Here is a 23,634-nt window from a genome sequence, read left to right as displayed (position 1 = left end):
TTTTTTAGAGCTGAGGCTGATTCTAAGAATAATTTCTCATATTTATACTTGCTGTGGTATAGTAAGATGACTTTCTTCCAGCATATTTTATAGCAGGTGTCCAAAGCATGGTCAGCAAGTCCTGAGTGGCTGTATTGGTGGAAACGGATATAATCCTTATGTTCAGATAACCTAATATTGGCTTTCCTTCCTGTTTGGCTGTAATAAGACAGTTTGCAACTACAAGGGACCTGATATACTCCAGGCAGGTCAAGGGGAAGTGGTTGGTCCTTGTGGGGAGCAGATAAGAGATTCCAGTTTTTTATATGGTTTGTAACAAGTTGTCAAGTCATATTTTTTTTAGGATTTTTGTTAGCTTTTCAGAAGGATCTCAAATATAAGGAATGATAGATTTAGAGTAGTCCCTGTTATGGAGGGGGAGGTTAATTGGTTTAATATTTTTTGCATTTTATGGGGATTGTAGCCATTGACTACAAAGGTGTTAAGAATATGGTTAAGTTCAGTAGTAAGGTCATTGTTATCTGAACTGATTAATTTTGCCATGTTATATAGGGTTTTTATAATCCCATATTGTTGGGAGGGGGGCAGTTGATTGCTAGTGAATGTATCTGTTTGTGTAGGTTTTCTGTAAACAGAGAAAGCCAGGGATCCATCAAGCTGGCATGTAATCAGAGTATCTAGGAAAGGGAGATTGTTATTGCTTTCTTTTTCCAAGGTAAGCTGGATCCTGGGGTGTTGATTGTTTAAGTGTGATAACAAGTTGTGGAGTGTGTCCAAGCCATGCAGCCAAATAGCAAATACATCATCTACATAGCATACCCAAATAGTAGGTTTAAGTGGAGCCGAGTTTAAGGCTTTTTCTTCAAAGGACTCCATAAAGAAACTGTCTTATTACGGCTAAACAGGCAGGACAGCTAATATCAGGATATCTGAACATAAGAATTATATCCATTTCCACCAATACAGCCACTCAGGACTTGCTGACCATGCTTTGGACATCCGCCATAAAATATGCTGGAAGAAAGCCACCTTACTACACCGCAGCAAGTATAAATATGTGAGATTATTCCTAGAATCAGCCTCAGCTCTAAAAAAAAAAAAAAAAAAAAAAAAAAAAAATCTCAACAAATTTGGATGCATGAGACTGCCCCAAATATGGGAAGCTTGCATTCTTAGAATATCAGCCCAACAGTCAAGGCTACTACCCAATTTAGCCCACTAGGTGGCACCTTTTAGGACTCTAGGACAGACTTCAGTTGTTGCCTTCAGCCATATTTGTTCAGTGTTAGTGCCTGCATGCACATATCATTATTTTTTTATGTACCCTGAAGATGGTAATGTAACATTACCAAAATATAGGAAGTATTAATTAAAGTTTTTTAATTAATATAATAGTATACGTTGTCTTTCCCTAAAAATTAACAGTTATGTATCACCAGCATATAAGTTTATCTACAAGAAATATATGCAGGTGGATATAAGTGAACAATAAGTGCAATATATGTATCATTTGTTGAAATGAATTTTTGCATCCAATAATAGGCAAATCAGAACAGATATTGATATATTACGTGAACCATAGTTGATTTTATATATTCATGAAACTTTGCCTATAGTTCACTCACAAGGGTGATGCACCATTTGTCATTTGATAGAAAGATCTGGGTTAGAATCCCATTTAGCATATAAGGAACTTTTACAGATGTTTTCAGTTGAAGGTAAGCTAGTCTCATACAAAGATCATATAGCTTACTTTCAGATGGGTTTCTCATTTTGCAAAACATATTCCAGAGTATACATATACACACACAGTTACAGACATAATATACGAGTTTCATAGCTTTAGTTACTTTGGCTGTAATTCCAGCTATTGTTAATACTTGGACAACCACAATTATTATTATTACATGATACCTCCAGACAGTCCAAAGACTCATCGAGGGAGGGCACCTACTCTGCAACTCTCCATCTCCACCAATTACAATGAACTGCAACTACACCTACCCACCACCATCACCACCACCACCACTAATATTTTTCACAGACAGTCACAAACATCCATGCCCATGGCAGAATTCAAACCTGCAGGATGGAGAGCAGATATGCTAACCACTCAACCAACTATGTCGGCAATTTTTGTAGCTGCTTGTTTCTAAAGTGCACAAATGATTTGTGAAAAATTTCTGTATTTTATTATATTTGTTGTACTATGGAAGGTTTCATAGCTGATATATTGTTTTCTGTTATTTAAGATTTGAACCAATAATTTGCAATGCCTCTAATGCCATATCTAGACATTTTCAAAAGGAGTAAGTCATGGTGTTGGAGAATTTTATGTGGCTGTTGGGAAGCTGAAGAAATAAGTGAAAGAATTGGGATAGTGAACTTAAATGTGTGCAAAAATTCAGTAGGTTATAGACTACAACTTTTTGAGATTTCAGAATATTCTAAGACTGCTAAAATCTACAAACTTCTGTAAGTCCTAACAGAGTTCATGACAGTCTATGGTAACACTTCATTGCTGTCTGTTGGTATTGCAGAGTAGACACATATTAAATTTTGTAATTAAATGCTTTTTTTGGAAATATCCAAACACAATTTGGAAATATCCAAACTTTGTTTGCACACACTTTATCCAAGTGTGTGCAAACAAAGTTTGTGCCTGAAAGTATCTTCAGGATTGGGGTAAAGTGGTACAACACTGGGCAACTCCTTGCAAAGGTGGAGCAAGATACCAACACTCCTATCTCAGTATCTCCCATAATGCAAAACACATCTCCTTGCGGATATGTATATTGTTATGCATTAAAGGAAGGGCCACTACCCAGACTAGTTTCGACCTTTATTGAGGTCTCTTCAGTTGGAGCCATGCCCAAGTGGAAATACCAGGCAAAAGCATTAGCAAGGTCATCTCCTCCTATAGGAGCTGCCAAACAGTGTGCCACCTTTTTATTAAATTACTCTGGATTTAGAGAAAGATGTTGTTGAAAGTTTATTTTTCAAATTTTGCACACACTTGGAAAGTTTGCGCCTGCACACACTTGGATAAAGGATTAAACTAAATTTATTATGGTCTGACCAAATGAAAAATAAACTTTCAACATCTTTCTCTAAATCCAGAGTAATTTAATAAAAAGGTGGCACACCGTTTGGCAGCTCCTATAGGAGGAGATGACCTTGCTAATGCTTTTGCCTGGTATCTCCACTTGGGCCTGGCTCCCACTGAAGAGACCTCAATAAAGGTCAAAACTAGTCTGGGTAGTGGCCCTTCCTTTAATGCATAACAATATACATATCTGCAAGTATATGTATATTGCATTATGTGTTTTGCATTATGGGAGATACTGAGATAGGAGTGTTGGTAGCTTGCTCCACATTTGCAAGGAGTTGCCCAGTGTTGTACCACTTTACCCCAGTCCTGAAGATACTTTCAGGTGCAAACTTTGTTTGCACACACTTGGATAAAGGATTAAACTAAATTTATTATAGTCTGACCAAGTGAAAAATAAACTTTCAATATCCAAACACAGTTCGCATATTAATTTGAATGAAACAACATATTTTTTTATATACATATACTGCTTTCATTTTGTGAACTGTGAACAGCATATCAAGTTCATTTTGCTTCATGGAAGATGAATATTCATGCAGTTAAGAAAGAATATGCTTGTAAGGAAACAGGTATAAAATCGCTGAAATCTGTTTGAATGGTATAGCAATAGTAATATATTAGTTTAATTCTTAGTGAAAGTCAATTTTAGATTATTCATTTCTCTTACTTATTTTTAAGTAAGAGAAACAACCTATACCTAGCTATAGGTTGGAGAGATCAGTGGCTGACTCCTTATTTTCTTACTATACAGTAAGCATACATACCATAAGATAAAGCTTAAACTCAGCTTTGGGCTTTGGTTACTATTAACTTTATATGGCTTGTTGTTTTTGTTCCTGACAGTACTGTAATTACAGATTTTTTGACAAAGCTGAAGTTGAAATAAACAGGTTAGTATATCTGATAGGATGCTGTTATAGGCCAAGGAATGCAGAGAATACTTACTGTGAAATGGTTAGGCAAAATAGTTGGGCATGTAAAAAAAGATGATCCTGATGGGAGACTTCAATTACAGGAATAGGAATATAGAATGGAAGAAGGAGATAGTGTATGGGAACAAGGAGAGTGAGTTTATAGAATTTCTAAGAGTTAAGTATCTTAAGCAGCATGTGATTGAACCAACTAGAGGTTTTAATCCTTTCTTTTAGTGTTATATGGTGATCAGCATTCATTTTAGACAAATTATGGACTCTACAACCATGTTAGAAATAATTATTTTAATTTCCCGACGATGGAGTATACACACACACACACATATATATATATATTTACACAGACCTGACCTATATAGGAGAAACAGGACACACAATTCCTATCAGAAAAAAGGAACATAAACAACACATTAAATATAATAATTATGGTAAAGCTGGCCTTTCTGATCATGCCCTGAACACTTGACATAGAATTGACTGGAAAAGCACCTGTTGTTTACATCACGCCAAAACATGATATGAACGTAAATTTAAGGAGGCTTGTGAAATTCTTATCAGGAACCCTAATCTTAACAATAATGATGGTCTAAAAATCCCAAGAATATGGGAGGCACATATTCTACCCACTTAACCTTTCTCCCTAAGAGTTAATTATAAATAGGACCATAGGTAATCCAGGATTTTAAATCTAATATAACAATTGTCATGTTAAATTAGGACATCATTTTTACTGTAATAAAACTATCTATATGAAAGAATGTTTCTCTGATGTTGTCTTAAATAGAATATAGCTTTGATGTACTTATTTTATTTCATTTCATTTATTTATTCTAATTTTATTTTCACTAGAGGTCAGGCCATTAGAATAAAAATTGATCAAATCATTGTCTCTTTAGCATACTTTGTGAAATGTAATATAGCTTGCCTCTGTGTGTGTGTGTGTGTGTGTGTGTGTGTGTGTGTGTGTGTGTGTGTGTGTGTGTGTGTGTGTGTGTGTGTGTGTGTGTGTGCGCGCGCGCGCTCCAGATGATGACCTTAATATGAAGGTTGAAACATCAGGAAATTAAAATAATTATTTCTGACACAGTTGTAGAGTCCATAATTTGTCTAAAATGAAAATAGAGGTTTTAATGTTTTGGATCTTGGTGATAACTTCACAAGATATAATAGTCAATAAAGTTTTGACACTGCTGCCAATTGGTTAGAATGATCATGAGGTACTTGTTTTACATGGAGAATTATCAGTGAATGGAATGCATTACCAAAATGTGTTGTTATTGCAAGGAGAGTTAAGGATTTTAAGATTCTATATGATAAATATGTTGTTAGTAGAATGAACCTCCCACGATGAGTCTGCCAACTCCATGAAGAGGGTGTAATAATAATACTGACCAAAATACCTTTAATATTCATGAAAGGAAAGATGATTGCCATATTTCTCAAAAACTTTCAAATTAATTACTTTAAGGATTTTTTAATACATTATACATCTTTATATTCCTTTTTATTCGTAAAGTAAAAAAAAGTATTATATACTCTATATTTCTGATGCTTAACTTTTCATATTATTTTTAATCATATGATATGTTCATCTCCATTATAAATTCAGTACAGAAGACACATACAGTAGCGAACTCCACTGTAACAAAATAGTGTTCTATAATAAACTATAGAAAATTGTAGCTTAAGTTCCATAGAATTCATGCTGTTTTAAGCTTGTCATTATAGTATGTTATTACCAGCAATCATTTGCAATTCGGTTGCTGCTGGAAACTCAAAATCTTTACAGTAGCAAATTGAATTTCCTAGCAAATGGCATCATTATCCATGTTCAGAAGTTTTCATTCACTGAACATATATGCATATAATTCTAACTTATTCTACCTCAAAAAACAGCAGACAGCTCTGCATAATGCTTACACTAATTGGCTGCTGAAAACCATGAGCTCAAAAATACCGCACTGTTAAGAATGATTAATATTACTATTCAACCTTTACAGTGAAACTATAATGAAAAGATCTCTAGAAATGTGGAATGGAGGAATTAAATTAGGTGGCCGAATAATCACTAATTAATCACTAATAATCACACATATGTAGAAGGGAAGGCAACTGCCTGGAAAAAATAATCATTCGGGGTAAACAGTGTGGGAAAAGAAAAAGAGAAAAATCCCCCAACAGGTGGATTGACCAAATATCAAGAATCACTGGACTTAAATTAGAACAAGCAATAAGAGAAGCACAGGGGAGAAAGAAATGGCAAAGCATTATCAAGAAGGTCACGAGTCCTCAGACATAAGGAGATCTGAGAGAGAGACTAATGCTGTGGGAAGTTCTGCAGAACTTCCCACACCATGGTATGTATTTTATTTTAAAAAATCAAAATTTGTCTTTGTTTTTGACTACTGTGCTGACCAAAGCTAAATTAGATACATGTTGTGAATTAACTGTAATGGCATAGATGAAACAATTTTGTTGGCTATAGCAGAATGAGGAAAAATTATAGATTTGGGAAGGATGCCAAGGTAAACCAGCATACAATAACATACAGAATTTTTACTGCCATAGTTTTACAGTGTATACCAATACTTGAAAACTAAGAAGAAAAAGCTAAGAAATACCAACATAATCCACTGAAGAGGAATAAATTTGGGAGAAAACTGTAACTGAGCTCTTACTACTACAATTTCTGGTCATTTTCAAAGGAAAATGACTGGAAATTGTATATTGATGACAGAATGCCAAGGTCCTGGGTAAGTTCCTTGGTGTAAGATTCACTAAACAACAGCATTAAAAGGTACAAATTCGAACAATATTGGGAGACATAGAAAAAGAGAAATATGAAATTATAAAAATGAAAATGAAATAACGTTCAAATTTCAAAATGTCACAATATTTTCAATTAATGTCACTTACCTTAAATCTTCATATTGAACTATATGTGCAGTCTGTAGCATAAAATCAAAAATTACACTTTTTTAATTAACTCGTATACATTTTTTTACATGAGGTTTCACTGTCTATAGTTGAGAGCATCTTCAGGAAGTTAATTAACATAAGCAAAAAAAAAAAAGAAAAAAGTTTCCCAACAGCCACTATTTCTATAAATTGAAAAAGACTGGAATTATAGTTTAATTATGTGTATCATTCGGCATATTATGTGCAATATGTATATTGTTGTGTCAACTCTGTATGTGACTGCTGGCATAGAAGAGTTCTTGAGTGTTACACTTATTAATTAATGACTTCCAAATGTCATGAAGGATCAGTCCTTGGTTTTGATTTAATGTGCATACCATTATGAGCAAATGAGCAAATTGAGCAAATGACCTCAGATGACTCCTTGAACAATCTGTATGGAGGAAGCTTGCCAGTTTACTATGCGATGTTTTGTGAGGATCACTTTTCTATCTAAAGGTTATAATTCCCACAATATCAAAAAATAATGAATCATTCTCCCAATCCATGACTTTCTCTTCAGAAAGATTTTAGAAGTGCTATCACTATCCCCTATGTTTGAGGCACATCACAAAAAAATATCCAGAATCTTAAAGAAATACAATCTTTACACCACTTTCAATCCCCACTTAAAAGTAGCTACCCTTATCCACTCCACTAAAGACAAATTCCCTTCCCTCTCATTGCCAGGTCTATATAGAGTTCCTTGTTCCGGTAAGTTGGCCTACTATGGACAGACAGGAAGATCAGCTACCATCCAAATGGAAGAACATAAAAAAAAAACATCTGCAAGCATAATCTTTTGACTATGGTCATTCTGACCTTGCAGACTGTTCTTTGGATACAGCTCACAGAATTAATTGGAAAAAGACCATCATCTTCCATCACAGTAAATTTAGAGGGGAAAGACTGTTTTTAGAATCTGCCTCTGCTCTTAAAAATCAGCATAATTGAAATAAACATAGTTGCATAAAACTTCCCAAAAAATGGAAACACTAATACTTCAAAATCCCAGTTTACATCCTAGGCACCAACAGGTGGCCTAGGATATAAACTGGGTTCATGTGTTTCAATTAGTTTTGTGCTACGTGTGTGTCGGAAGTCTAATTTTGTACTGCCTGATGATGTCTATGTAACTGAGATGAAATATTGAAAGCATTAATTACCATTTTTAGTAATTTCCTAGTGCTGCTGCACTCCAATAAACTTTTATCATGACCTGTGAAAATTTCAGCTTCCTCTTTCTGTTGTCTATCATTATGAACTAAACTTACACTTTTTTTTTTATACAGTTTTATCAATTAGAGTTTGAACTGCTTGGATTAGTTCTTTTTTTTTCATGAAACACCTGGACTGGTATATATCCATATATGGAACCATCATCAAATTCCTGACATGCACCCTCAAGGGGTGTAGAGGATATGATAGTACTATATTATTTAGTAATGATGAAAAATTTACATCATTACTAACTTCCTATCTACAATTTTCCTCCAAATCAGTCTGTTACTTGTCAATTTCCAACATTATCAGATCTTATATTTCTATTGTCTAAGACACTTTGTACCATATCAATCCACCTATATCTTGGTCTTCCTCTGGGTTGTTTTCCTGACAACCTAGCGAGAGCACTTATTTTGCTAATCTTTCCTCGCCCATTCTGTTTAAGTGACCATACCACCTGAGATTAGCTCTGCTAACGCATCCCTGGATGCTGACAATGTCAAGTTCTTTTCTAATATCCTCGTTTTTAATATGATATTGCCATTGATGCCATCTGTTCACGCCTCTAATCTTTCTCAGGACTCTCATATCTGTGGTCTCTAGTCTTTGGTCAAGTGTTTTACTTCTGACCCAGCTCTCAGATCTACAAGTTAAAATTGGTTTGAACACTGTCTTGTATACAGTAATTTAGTGTTCCAACTAATTTCTCTCTTATTCCATATGAATTTATTCAGTTGACTTCCTACCATACCAGCTTTGTTGATTCTGTTGTCTATTTCCATATTTAATTTACCATCTTCACTAAAAATCGTGCCTAAGTAGCTGAAACGTTTTACTTGTTCCACAGGCTCCCCGTTCACAACACAGTTGGTATTTTCAACAATTCTACCTATTTTCATTGTCTTTGTCTTTTTAATGCTGACCTTCATACCATATCTATTACAATAGTTATTCAATTTAGTCAGGGAATCTTGCAAACTTGTAGCAGATTTATTTAGAAGTATAACATCGTCTGCATAAAGCAAAGTGCTGACATTAACATCTCCAATTCTGATATCGTGTTTAATACCACTTTCCTTCATAATGTGATCCATATAGATAATGAATAACAGAGGGGATAATGTACATCCTTGTCTCACACCAGAATTAACATTAAACCATCTTCCTCTACTTCCTTCAATTCTAACTGCTAACTTACAACTTAAATAAAGACTAAGTATTGCTTGATATAATGCCCCATTGACACCATATAACTGTAGTGTATTGAATAGCTTCTCTCTTGGCACCTTGTCATATGCCTTTTCCAGATCGACAAAACTTAAATACAGATCTTTATTATATATTTCCATGCTTTCTAAATTATTTGTCATAAAATGAAGATCTGATCCGGACAGCCTCTATTTAGCCTGAATCCAGCTTGTTCTTCATCAAGCATTTCTTCCACAATTCTTATCAACCGTTTCTCAAGTATACTTGCATAGATCTTGCCAGGAACACTCAGTAGGGAAATACCTCTGTAATTCTCATATTCAGTTTTATTTCCCTTTTTATATATGGGTACTATTAAAGCTCTACTCCAGTCATCAGGAGTTCGTGCCTCTGTCCAGGCTTTTTGAACTATGCAGTGCAGCCACTGTATGACTTTTATACCACCGTACTTCAGTATTTCTAGTCGAATATCATCTACTCCTGCTGCCTTTCCACATTTCAAGCCTTTGATGGCTTTTTCTACTTCGAGTATGGATATGTATTCCTGACTGTATGTCCATTGAGTGTTTTTTTACCACTGTGCTATCACTGCTTGTTTCATTTAGCAATTTTTCGAAGTAATTACTCCATACTTCAAGGATATCTTTTTCTCCTGTTTTCATGTCACCTTTATCATCTCTAACTCCTTTTACAGCACTCTTTCCTCCATTTCTAAGCTTCTTCAACAACCTCCAGAATATCTTACCACCTTCTTGATATTTATTTTCTATGTTCTTGCCAAAATCCTCCCATGACTTTTGTTTAGCTAGTTTTACACAGTGTTTTGCTTTCTTACATTTGTATCTGTATTTTCTAAGAGCAAAAGCTGACTTATTTGCCAGGAACTTTGATATGCTTTCTTCTTTTCCTTCACTGCCTCTTTAACTTCCTGTGTCCTCCATGGAGTTCTGATTTTTCTATCCTTGCAGACAACCTCACCACATGCCTCTCTGGCTGAATCAATCAGGGTTTCCTTCAAGGTTTGCCACTGAATCTCCAAGGTTTGGTTCCTGTTCTCAAACTCTTTCATTTTTTTTCAATAATCTTTGTGTATTTTAGTCTACAATTCACATCTGAGAGCTGCTCAACTTTTATTCCCTTTAAAACTTTCTTACATATTATTCTTTTCAATATGAAATTCAATTTAATCCTGCTCAAGACTAAATAGTGATCGCTTCCAATTTCAAATCCTCTGTACACTCTGGTGTCCTACACCAGGGAGAAAACATCACTATCAACAATAACATAGTCAATGAGACTTTTCTTATTCCTTGCCTCTTCTCTCCATGTGAATTTGTGCACATTTTTATGTTGGAACATGGTGTTAATAATAACCAGTCCATGTCCTGAGCAGTAATCTAACAGGTATTTGCCATTATTATTGGCTGTGCTCTTTTCTCCAAATTTTTCCAAAATATTATTGTATGTCTGACAATCATTTCCTACTCTGCTATTTAGATCCCCAAGAAAGACCGACTTTTCCTTTTTCATTGTGTCAGTTGCTTTTTCTAAAGCATCAAAAAATTCCTCCACTTCTACCTTAGTAGAACCTTCTGTGGGACCATAGGCCCAAATAAGTCTCATTGTCCAATTCTCCATTCTGATATTTACCCACATCGCTCTACTTGAGACTGCCTGCCATTCAAGAAGATTAGCCTCGTATTTTGTGTTGAATACTATGGCTACTCCTTCTTTTCCTTGATTGTCATTGCCTAAATATAACATTTTGCATTTATTGCTCAGAAAGATCTCACCAGTTTTTGTCTTTTTTGTTTCAGTCACCCCTATTATGTCGATCTGGTACTTATCTAATTTCTCAGCTAGCTCCATTTCTTTTCCATTCAGGCTTCTTATGTTGATAGTACTGATCTTTAACTCTGGTGATGTTGAGTTGGTGTGTGCTTTCAGATTTGTTCCAGTGGCTGACTTTTCGCTGTTCACTCTGGTTCCCTGGCGAAAACAACGGGGCCTTGCTTAACCAGGCGATGCCCCAGCCGGCATGAAATTTTGTCATGTTGTAACATCATTTTCTATATTGGTTTAAGCCAATAAGAATACAATTTGGTTGGGTAAATCCCAAATTGCTAGCCCATCCTCATTCTTTCTGTATCCAGGTAGATACCCAACAGGCTGCACCACGAGAAGGTGAGGATTGGACATTAGGTCAGAAGGTCCTGGTCGGTTCTCTGCATTCCTTTAAAGGCTATGTGGAGGTCTCCTCTCAGTTATACAGTTTTGACCCTTAAGCACACATCTGTATGCCATTTTTAGTAAATCACGTTTGACTAGCTGTTTTGCCAAATATAAATTAGAAGTATGGAAAGTATAATAAAACTATCCAGATTTACTGATAGTGTAAAAATTATGAAGGAATAAGAGGTATTCGAATATCCATCCAATAGTTTTACCATTAGCTTTACAATGCTAAATTGAAGACATCTAGGCTTTTCCACATTATGATTCATGTGCTGACTAAAGTTTAATGTCTGCATAGAATAGCACAACTATTCTAACAAGAATCATTAATGCCAATTAATAATTTTTGTAATATAAATGTTAAATTATTTTTAACTTTTTTTTAAAAATTGATTGTGGCATTCAGTTTATTTTATTTATATTTTTTTTCGTGATAACTTTGTGATAATTCTCTGTTTTCTCTTCAAAAGACCTATTCTGGATTTGATAGTAGTTTTCATATGTCCTTTGGTATTGGTGCCTTTCCTTTTGGATTTTTTGCTTCAGCCTTCAATTTTGGAGATAACCGACCTGCTGCATGTAAGTAAATTTGAATATTTACATTTTTTATTGATAAATTTTGATTCTGTTAATCTTGTTAATCTTTATTTGCTTCAGAATTATGTGTAATTGCTTAGTTATTAGTTAAGTCCAAATTTTGTCTTGCTGTTATCATTCTTTCACATGCTACAGATTTGGTTGAATGTGTGTATGATAAAAAGTTGAAAACCTGAGAAAAGATTATTATAAATCAAAGAATCTTTTGTTCACCAGTTCATGTTATTCCTCTTTAACTGTTTTGAATTAAGTTCATCACTAAACAAGTTTTAATGAATTTAAGACCAGACAGACCAGAAACAAGATGTGTCAATGAGGTAAAAATGATACAGTTGATTTTCACTATAGCAAACTCAGAGACTACAAGATAGTTTGTTATGGGGAATTTCTTTTAGCATCACATTGTATTTTTTTTTAACATCACTCCACACACACACGAGGCTTCAAACCCCATCCATAACAAATCGGTGCCATGTGTTGACTTGTTTATTAAAGATTGTTATTTTTTAAAAATAAGCCTTGATAATTAATAATAAATATGCCAAAATATTTGAAATAAAAATTATTATTCTTTAACTTGTAAATACATGTGTCTAATAAACTTTGCCAATGTCATTAGTGATATTAAAAAAACTTGCTTAAAAGTGATCTTTGATTTTGCTCAAATTCATGAATATACAAGGAATTAATTATGACGAATATTAATTTCTGGTTGAAAAAATACTGTAATTTCAATTGTTTTTTGAATCGTACATCAAAACAGTTAGCATAAATGCAATATGACAGATGCAGTCACTCAGTCACAACCTGTTCTTGCAGATAAATCATTCATAAATAGACATCAGTCACGATTTTTCTTCTGGCAATACAAGGGGCAACTATGCATAGATTTTGTTTTTTATATCTGATTAATGCCAAAGTAAACTGTAACAGATTAACTATTACTGTTAATTTAATATGGTTTCATTCTTCCATCAACAGACTTATTACTGCAAGACAGAAGAAACTGTACTTTTCCAAAAGCTGTCATTTAATTTTTTACTCAATCATGGGCAATGTTTGCACATGACGTACCTTCACAACTAGAATACTGGTATATAGAGGCTCTTGACTTAAGTTACCTCAGTATCCCATAATTCAAAGTACACTTCCTTATAGACATGTGTGCTGATACAAAATAAATAATGGAAAAAACTCACGTAGAAAGATTATTTAATAGTATAATTTTCGCTTATGTGTCAGGCATCTTCAGTACATTAAGCTCAAAATTTTTGGAATTGTCAGTTAGTGTTTAATTTTGAGCTTAATGTACTGAAGATGCCTGTGACACAGGCGAAAATTATACTATTAAATAATCTTTCTACGTGAGTTTTTTCCGTTATTTATTTTGTATCGATATGTCTACTCATGGTATACTGCTTTTAAAACTTATGTGTATTGCTGTGTATAGGAAGGATCATCACTCAGACCAGTTTTAACCTTTATTGAGATCTCATCAGTGAGCTATAGACCCTCAGAAAGATATCAAGGCTGAAAACATATGGCTTCTGTATTAATTGTTGTAGAAATCATATGTTTTCTATATACAAATAAAAGGATTATCCATATACAAATAAAAGGATGTTATTAAAATACTGTGGATCAGAGGTAGTCATGGAAAGGTTTTTTCACTTGCTTTACAAAATAAACTATACTTGCCAAGAAATTATATTTTTGTTCATCTTTTACCCAAGTGTAAATTGAAGTTAAAATACTTCACAAGTAAACAAAGCTTGCTTGTGAAGTATCTTCATGACTAGGCTACCTGTATATAGAGGCTAGTGATTTCATCAGTTATCTCAGAATCCCATTATGCAAAACTCACTTAATTACAGACATATATTACTATATATTATAGGAAAGGTCACTACCCAGACTGGATTTGACCTTTATTGAGGTCTCCTTGATTGATGCCAGACCCAGAAAGATACCAAGGTTGAATTAATGCAGAAGTTATATATTAGCATTTCTTGGCAAGTATAATTTACTTTTTAACCAAGTAAAAAACTTTCTACAGCTATCTCTGATTCAGAGTATTTTAATAATAAAGTGACATACCTTTTTTCTACTTGTATATGTAAAACATCAATGTTGGTAACTTTGTGGCTCTTACTGATGAGACCTCAGTAAAGTTCAGAACCAGTCTGAGTAGTGACGTCCCATAATGCATAACAATATATGTCTGTAAGGAAGTGTCTTTTGCATTATGGGACACTAAGACAATTGATAAGTCAACAGTCTCTGCATATAGGTGACCTAGTCATGAAGATTCTTGTAAATAAACTTATACATTGGTTACACATGACTTTGAAATTTTCAGGAGATGACAACGTATACTAAAATATTAATTTAAAAACTTTAATCAATGCCTGCCTATATTTCGGCAATGTTACATTGCCATTTTTTGGGAACATAAAACTATGATATTTGCATGCAGGTACTAACAATGAGCAAATGAAGCTGAAGAAGGCAACTGAAGTTGGTCCTAGAGTCCTACAGGTGCCCGCTAGCAGGCTAAATTGGGTTGTCTTGGCTGTTGGGCTGACGTTCTTTGGATGTAAGAGTCCCAAATTTGGAGCAGTCTCATGCACTCATATTTGTTGACATTGTGAAGTTTTTTTTTTAGAGCTGAGGCTGATTCCAGGAATAATCTTTTATACGTATATTTGCTGTGGTGTAGTAACATGGCTTTCTTCCAGCGTATTCTGAGGTGGGTATCTAGTGCATGGTCAGCAAGTCCTTAGTGGCTGTATTGGTGAAAACGGATGTAGTCTATGTGTTCAGATATCCTGATATTAGCTGTCCTGTCGGTTTGGCCCTAGTAGGGCAGTTTACAAATGCAAGGGACTTGGTATACCCTAGGTAGGTCTAGGGAAAGTGGCTGGTCTTTGATGGGGCAGATAAGGGATGCCAATTTCTTATATGGTTTGTAACAGGTAGCCAGGTCATATTTTTTTAGGATTTTGAAGGGGGGGGGAGTTGTGTTTATCTGATTTTAATATTTTTTGGGGATTGTAGCCATTTGCTAAAAAGGTGTTAAGCATATGATTAAGTTCAGTAGTAAGGGCATTGTTATCTGAACAGATTAATTTTGCCATGTTATATAGGGTTTTTATAATCCCATATTGTTGGGAGGGGGCGGGTGATTGCTGGTGAATGTATGGGTTGATTTTCTGTAAACAGAGAAAGCCTGGGAACCATCAGGCTGGCATGTAATCAGAGTGTCTATGAAAGGGAGACTTGTTGTTTTTTTTCTCCAAGGTGAACTGGATTCTGGGGTGTTGATTGTTTAAGTGTGTTAAGAAGTTGTGGAGTGTATTTAAGCCATGTGGCCAAATAACGAATGCATCATCCACGTAGTGTAGCCAAAGTGGGTTTTTGTGGGACTGAGTTTAAGGCTTTTTCTTCAAAGGTCTCCATAAAGAAGTTGGCCAGGGATGGAGGGAGTAGAGAACCTATGGCTGTCCGCCGCTATCTGTTTGTAGAATTTTCTTGCCAAACAAAATAGCCTGAGTTCGTGGTGAACTGAAATAGGGCTGAGATATCGGGAGGAAGTTTGGCTTGGATGAGATCTAAGGTAGTCATGAAGATATTTCATATGCAAACTTTGTTTGCTTACACTTGGGTAAAGGATTAAGCGCGTAGAATTTACTTTGTAACCAAGTGAAAAAACTTTTTTATAAGACAGGATATTTGCCATATTCATATCTCAGTAAGGGTTTTATAGATTATAACTCAAGTGGTAATTCATGGCCAGAATCTTTCTTTTAGTCTCGTGGTAACATCATCATAAGATCTTAAAGGCATTTCACTTAACTTCATATCACGTAGACCAGTCACTGTTGGGATCTCTAGAATCTTCGGATTTCTTGTGATAGCTTTGACATGTTCTTTATGTGTTGATTTGTGTGTTATTATTTATGTATTTTAAACAGATTATGCCACTCCTAAAACACTGTATAGATTCAGGCTATTTCTTATAGAAAGGCATTATCTATAGACATAATGATATGGACCTGAAATATAGATATGGACCTGACAAAAGGAATCCTCTCTCATGCTTACTAATATCTTCCCAGAAATCTTTGTAGAAAGAGTTACTTGCCATCTATAATCAGGACTTGGTAAAAGGTATATCAATAATAGTTTTTCATTATGGAGTTGTGACCAAAAACACCCTTCATTTTAAACTGCCTGAGCAACCAACATCCCACAGTCAAGTATGCCATTGAATTTTGGAAACCACTCTCTCTCTCTCTCTCTCTCTCTCTCTCTCTCTCTCTGTGTGTGTGTGTGTGTGTGTGTGTGTGTGTGTGTGTGTGTGTGTGTGTGTGTGTGTGTGTGTGTGTGTGTGTGTGTGTGTGTGTGTGTGAATGAGTGACAGACTGTCTCACCATATTGCCACATGCTGAAGCTGCTCTATTCATTCATAACGAAGTAGCCTACATCCTTGTATTTAAATTGGAAAAAGTAAAGATGGAAAATTGGCTTTCTCTGATATTTCTCATCTCCTGCTCTCCTTCTGGCATACTGAAAACTTCAGCATGTTATAAACCTATCTTACCAGTACAACTTGCACATCATCCATGTATAAAAAAAATTTTTTTAAAAAAATGCAAAATGCTTAGTAATAATAGAACACATTACTCTTCCCTCAACTCCTATGATTTTAAACTAAAACTTGGATATTATCCAAAGAACTGTGCAACACAATGCTTTCATCCCAAACATGATCCAGTATATCACTGATACATACAAACTGGTTCCTATGTATATAGTCCCAAGTCCCCCATGATGGAATACCTGAACCAATTTCAAAGATCCTAAAAAATAACTTAGTGCCACTTTTTTTTTTTTTTTTTTTTTTTTCGGTCATTAAAATCTTCATGCTACCTTTCACCAAGGATAGACTGATCTCCTCTTTTGTTCTCTGTTTGTTTTACCAGGTTCCTTGTGATTGTGATCTCTCATATTATTGACAGACAGAACATTCAGTTGAGAAGTTTCTTTATAGGAAAAAAAATCCAAAAATCTGGTGCAGCATGGAGTCAACATGGACCACAGAATCTTCTCGTTGAATATCCATCTTTTACATAGATGTCATTTTAAATTTTGGAGTATTTGAACTTGAAATTTGAACTGACTTGAAGCAGAATGGCTGTTTCCTTACTAGAAATTTGGGAAAGTCTAATCGTTATGAATTCAGTAACTTTATTTTTTTATTAAAGTGTGTATACAGGCGAACTTTCTCTTACAAACTTTCAAGATATGGACAATTCATATTTATGCCCTATGTGTGTGTGTGTGTGTGTGTGTGCCCTAATAAATTGCAACCCCCCAATTCATCCAACAAGCACAGAACCTCACACTTATGAGCATCTTATACATTGTGTTTTACAATGTGCACCATAAAATGTTTAGTTCAGTAATTCCTTTCCCCTTTCTATGCCATATTAAATAATTTTCAGTTTCTGAACATGTTCAACACATTAATAGTGTGCACATACTTCAAGGGTAATAAAAAATAGTATGGCACAGGCCTACCCTGGTCATACGACACGTTAGATTCCAGGCCACTGTCATCTAGCAAATTCAGTCATATAGTAAATCACTGCCTTTTTTAAATTTTTATTTTCACTTTTAGATACATGTAATGGTTTAATATTGTTTCTAAGCATAAATGATATAAATAAAGCATTTATTTGAGTCATATACAGAAACAAAAAATTATTCTAATTTTTTGTAAGTGAAAGAGTTATTCTGCATCACTTGACTTAAGGGAACATGCCAACCAATTTGGTCATCAGTTTACACCATTAGAACTTTTCCCATTTTGGCAATAAGATTGTCATGTTTTCAGATAACTATAGTATTAACTAGTATAGCACTTTTCACTTCATTAAGAACTTCAGCTTTGTTTTTTAACAACTGTAACAACAGTAGTGTGAGGTAAATTCATCATGCAACCCATTTCAGCATTTGATATACCATCATTACTAAATTTAATCATTTTAACCTTAGTATGTGAAGTAATAGATTTATGCTTCTTCTTTTCACTGGAAGTAGCAGAAGTAAGTAAAGAAGGAAAGCACCCTTATTTTGAATTTCATCTGCCAATAAAATAAAAATAATAAACAGTTTATAATTCACAGTGAAACACCAAAACATAGATGTAGTGAGCGATGACATTGTAAATAAAGTTCACAAATACAGTACATCAATTGATTCACAGTCGTTAAAACCATCGTATGAGTGAATGCAGGATTGTATATTTGGATGTGGGCTATTAAAAAGTGAGGTATGAGAGAGATCTTCATCATAACGGGGAGCATCATAAAGCAGAAGATTACTGTATATGTAAATATACCATTGCTCTTGAAATACGGAAACAGGCGTGATGATTGTGAAAGTGCTAAAAATGGCAAAATATTCAGTTGATTTTAATAGAAACTAAACTGGACATAATTCAATGATTTCAAAGTGGCAGAGTCGTATTTATATATTAATCATTTTAACAGTTGCAGCAATTTTAAGATACAAAAATTTGCTAATTATAATGCTCAGTTTGCACAGGTTTGCATAGAGAGTTGGCATGCTACATACAGATGTACAAAGAAATGTTTAAAAAAAATTGGAAATAAAATGTCCTTTTACAATAAAAATTAATACTTAATTTATTACACATACCATATTTCTTTAGATAAAGGAACCGAAAAGGTCATCCTGTTTAGTTAGAATAAATTTTCAGATTAATTGTTTTTGCTAATTTTGTATTAAGGTAATTCATTTATAAACTTAACTTTTATTTAAAAAAAAAAGAAAAGAAACTCATTTTATTAATATTCTGCTTATAAACACATTTACAAGAACACATTATATATAATATGCATATATCCTTACCTTTTTTAAAGAAGTCAGTGGACACCCTCATGCTAAGGTACATTATCATCATCATTATTATTACATGATACCTCCAAGGAAGGGCACCTGCTCTACAGCTCTCCATCTCCACCACTCAATCCACCAACTATAGCAAACTGCATTCTACTCCAGTGCCATCTATTGCCCACCACGACTAGTATTTTCACAGACAATCACAAACATCCATGCCCGCGGTGGGACTCGAACATGCAGCCTTTTGGCTGGAGAGCAGATACGCTTAGCCAACTAGGCCAGCAATCATACCATGTAATGAGTTGCGTGTTTGTAGCCAGTATAAATTGGAGGAATATGATGCTCCCAAGTCAGTGCAGCTATTCTCGGTGAAGTGGTCATGAGAAGGGAACTGAGGGAGCTTGAAAGTGGCAATGTGATAGGATGCCATATTGCAGGAATATCTATTCAGCAAACTGTTGACAACTTGGGCCATCCCAGGCCAACAGTCACTGATGCCATACTGAGATGGAAGCGCAGGAAGTCAACTGTAAGTGCTACCTGCAGTGGAAGACCCAACCCACCACACTCAATGAAAGTGACCATATGGTGCCACGAAGGATAATATGTAAAATCTGCCATTTGTCAGCCAACACGTTGAATGTGGAGTTCTGGGCATCGAATGAAACATTAATCTGCACAACAACAACATTCAGAAGTGAACCTCAAAAACATGGGTTTCCAAGGTAGGACAGCCATATGCAAGCCCCACATTACCCAAACCAGCATACAACAACATCGTTACAACATGCAAAGCGCATGTACAGTGAGATGTAGAAGCTTGGAAAGTTGTGTTATGGAGCGATGAATCATTCCACATCCTCTACTGAGCAGATGGATGGGGTGTGGCAGATGCCCAATGAACATCTCTTGCCAGTGTGCATAACTTCAAATAGGAAATTCGGAGGTGGCAGTATGATTGCATGGTCATGTTTTCCTAGTTTGGCTTCAGACCTCTGTTTGTGATGTAATGAACATTGAACTCTGAGAGGTATCTGAACATTCCGGACAATACAATGCTTCCTACTTTGTGGTGTTTCTATGGAACTGACCACTGTCTCTTTTCAGCAAGACAATGCACAGTGTCATAAGGCTGCTGCAACTGTGTTGTGTGTGAACATGAACATTACCACACTTGACTGAGCTCTGGCCTCAACCCTATTGAACATCTGTGAGATGAATTGCAGCATTGTGTGAGGTCAAGAGACATCTGCCATACAACAGTCTAGGACCTCAATTACATGCCTACAGGAAGAATGATCAAAAATTCTCATTTATTGCCATTGTGTGCTTGTGGAAAATACGGTCCATAGGATTTCTGCAGTCATCACATCGAAAGGAGATCCTACATTTTATTGAAGTGAGCACCATGGCTGTTTGCTCCTCACACTATGGTGTCCGTTGACCTCTTTCCAAGCAGTGTGTGTGTGTTTTTATATTATGCATACATCAAACTTATCTACTGTACTGTATCACTATCGTGCAGTCAGGGGCTGCGAATTCTCTCTGCTTGCTGCGCAAGCTTATTAATTGAGAAAGAAGTAATATTTATTTGTTAATAAATGCATGCATTTATAAGCATTCCATTTAGTCTTTTATTTTTGTAGACAGAAGATGTCTTATGCTTGGCGGCAATAATTGAGCTTTGTGTTGTGTATCGAAGTCCGATGCTTGCTTGTCTAGTCAAAGCTACCTTGGCTTGCTCAGTTGTAGGAGTTTCCAGGTCCTCACAGCAGCACTGTGATTTCATGTGCACGCATAGCCATTTCACGTCATCTCACTCTGTTGCTTAAACACAGGCCATATGCAGGCAACGTAGCTCACCATTGAGCTTCAGCCAGCCTTTACAAGTGTGCATGTTGCTTGGGAAAATTAAGTTACAACCAACTTTTTATGATGATGTTATTGACCAGGGGTGCTTAAGGGTCAAAGCTGTATAACTGAGAGGAGACCTCCACATAGTCTTTAAAAAAATGTGGAAAACCGACCAGGGCTTCTGACCTAATGTCCAATCCTCACCTTGTGGTATACCCTGTTGGGTATCTACCTGGATATTGAATGAACAAAGATGGGCTGGCAGTTTGGGATTTAGCCGACCAAATTGTATTCTTATTGGATTAAACCAATATAGAAAACGATGTTACAACATGACAAAATTTCATGCCGGCTCGGGCATCGCCTGGCTAAGCGAGGCCCCAGTTGTTTTCGCCAGGGAACTGGGGCGAACAGCGAAAAGTCAGCTACTGGAACAAATCTGAAAGCACACCCCAACTCAACATCACCAGAGTTAAAGATCGGTACTATCAACATAAGAAGCCTGAATGGCAAAGAAATGGAGCTAGCTGAGAAATTAGATAAGTACCAGATCGACATAATAGGGGTGACTGAAACAAAAAAGACAAAAACTGGTAAGATCTTTCTGAGCAATAAATACAAAATGTTATATTCAGGCAATGGCAATCAAGGAAAAGAAGGAGTAGCCATAGTATTCAACACAAAATACGAGGCTAATCTTCTTGAATGGCAGGCAGTCTCAGTAGAGTGATGTGGGCAAATATCAGAATGGAGAACTGAACAATATGACTTATTTGTGCTTATAGTCCCACAGAAGGTTCTACTAAGGTAGAAGTGGAGGAATTTTTTGATGCTTTAGAAAAAGCAACTGACAATGAAAAAGGAAAAGTTGGTCTTTCTTGGGGATCTAAATAGCAGAGTAGGAAATGATTGTCAGACATACAAAAATATTTTGGAAAAATTTGGAGAAAAGAGCAAAGCCAATAATAATGGCAAATACTTGTTGGATTTCTGCTCAGGACATGGACTGATTATTACTAACACCATGTTCCAGCATAAAAATGTGCACAAATTCACATGCAGAGAAGAAGCAAGGAATAAGAAAAGCCTCATTGACTATGTTATTGTAGATAGTAATGTTTTCTCCCTGGTGCAGGACACCAGAGTGTACAGATGATTTGAAATTGGAAGCGATCACTATTTAGTCTTGAGCAGGATTAAATTGAATTTCATATTGAAAAGAATAACATGTAAGAAAGTTTTAAAGCGAATAAAAGTTGAGCAGCTCTCAGATGTGAATTGTAGACTAAAATACACAAAGATTATTGAAAAAAAAAATGAAAGAGTTTGAGAACAGGAACCAAACCGTGGAGATTCAGTGGCAAGCCTTGAAGGAAACCCTGATTGATTCAGCCAGAAAGGCATGCAGTGAATTTGTCTACAAGGATAGAAAACTCAGAATTCCATGGTGGACACAGGAAGTTAAAGAGGCAGTGAAGGTAAAGAAGAAAGCATATCAAAAGTTCCTGGCAAATAAGTCAGCTTTTGCTCTTAGAAAATACAGATACAAATGTAAGAAAGCAAAATACTGTGTAAAACTAGCTAAACAAAAGTCATGGGAGGACGTTGGCAATAACATAGAAAATAAATATCAAGAAGGTGGTAAGATATTATGGAGGTTGTTGAAGAAGCTTAGAAATAGAGGAAAGATTACTGTAAAAGGAGTTAGAGATGATAAAGGTGACATGAAAACAGGAGAAAAAGATATCCTTGAAGTATGGAGTAATTACTTCGAAAAATTGCTAAATGAAATAAGCAGTGATAGCACAGTGGTAAAAAAACACTCAACAGGTATACAGACAAGAATACATATTCATACTAGAAGTAGAAAATGCCATCAAAGGCTTGAATTGTGGAAAGGCAGCAGGAGTAGATGATATTCGACCAGAAATGCTGAAGTATGGTGGTATAAATGTCTTACAGTGGCTGCACTGCATAGTTCAGAAAGCTTGGACAGAGGGACAAATTTCCGATGATTGGAGTAGAGCTCTAATTGTACCCATATATAAAAAGGGAAATAAAACTGAATATGAGAATTACAGAGGTATTTTCCTACTGAGTGTTCCTGGCAAGATCTTTTCAAGTATACTTGAAAAACAGTTGAGAAGAATTGTGGAAGAAAACCTTGGTGAAGAACAAGCTGGATTCAGGCCAAATCGAGGCTGTCAGGATCAGATCTTCACTTTACGACAAATAGTTGAGAAAGCATGGGAATATAACAAAGATCTGTATTTAAATTTTGTCGATCTGGAAGAGGCATATGACAAGGTGCCAAGAGAGAATCTATTCAATATGCTACAGTTATATGGTGTCAATGGGGCATTATATCAAGCAATACTTAGTCTTTATTTGAGTTGTAAGTTAGTAGTTAGAATTGAAGGAAGTACAGGAAGATGGTTTAATGTTAATTCTGGTGTGAGACAAGGATGTACATTATCCCCTCTGTTATTCATTATCTATATGGATCACATTATGAAGGAAAGTGGTATTAAACATGACATCAGATATAACTGGATATGTTAATGTCAGCTCTTTGCTTTA

At 35.4% G+C, this 23,634-nt stretch overlaps 1 protein-coding gene across 1 annotated transcript in view; it reads left to right on the top strand.

Moving 5' to 3' along the window:
- Positions 1-23,634, top strand: part of LOC150095442 (E3 ubiquitin-protein ligase RNF185-like) — a 98,225-nt gene that overhangs the window by 52,154 nt on the left and 22,437 nt on the right. Inside the window, exon 5 of the mRNA XM_090410761.1 lies at positions 12,141-12,249. Within this exon, the coding sequence (XP_090266887.1) occupies positions 12,141-12,249 (109 nt within the window). The remainder of the gene's footprint in view (positions 1-12,140; positions 12,250-23,634) is intronic.

The sequence above is a fragment of the Typopeltis vanoorti genome, chromosome 20 (genome assembly GCF_054136105.1).
Source record: "Typopeltis vanoorti isolate ZY-2024b chromosome 20, IOZ_Tvanoo_1.0, whole genome shotgun sequence".
NCBI lineage: Eukaryota > Metazoa > Arthropoda > Arachnida > Uropygi > Thelyphonidae > Typopeltis > Typopeltis vanoorti.
Note: the sequence above shows the minus strand (reverse complement) of the source record. Positions and strands in the feature narration are given on the sequence as shown.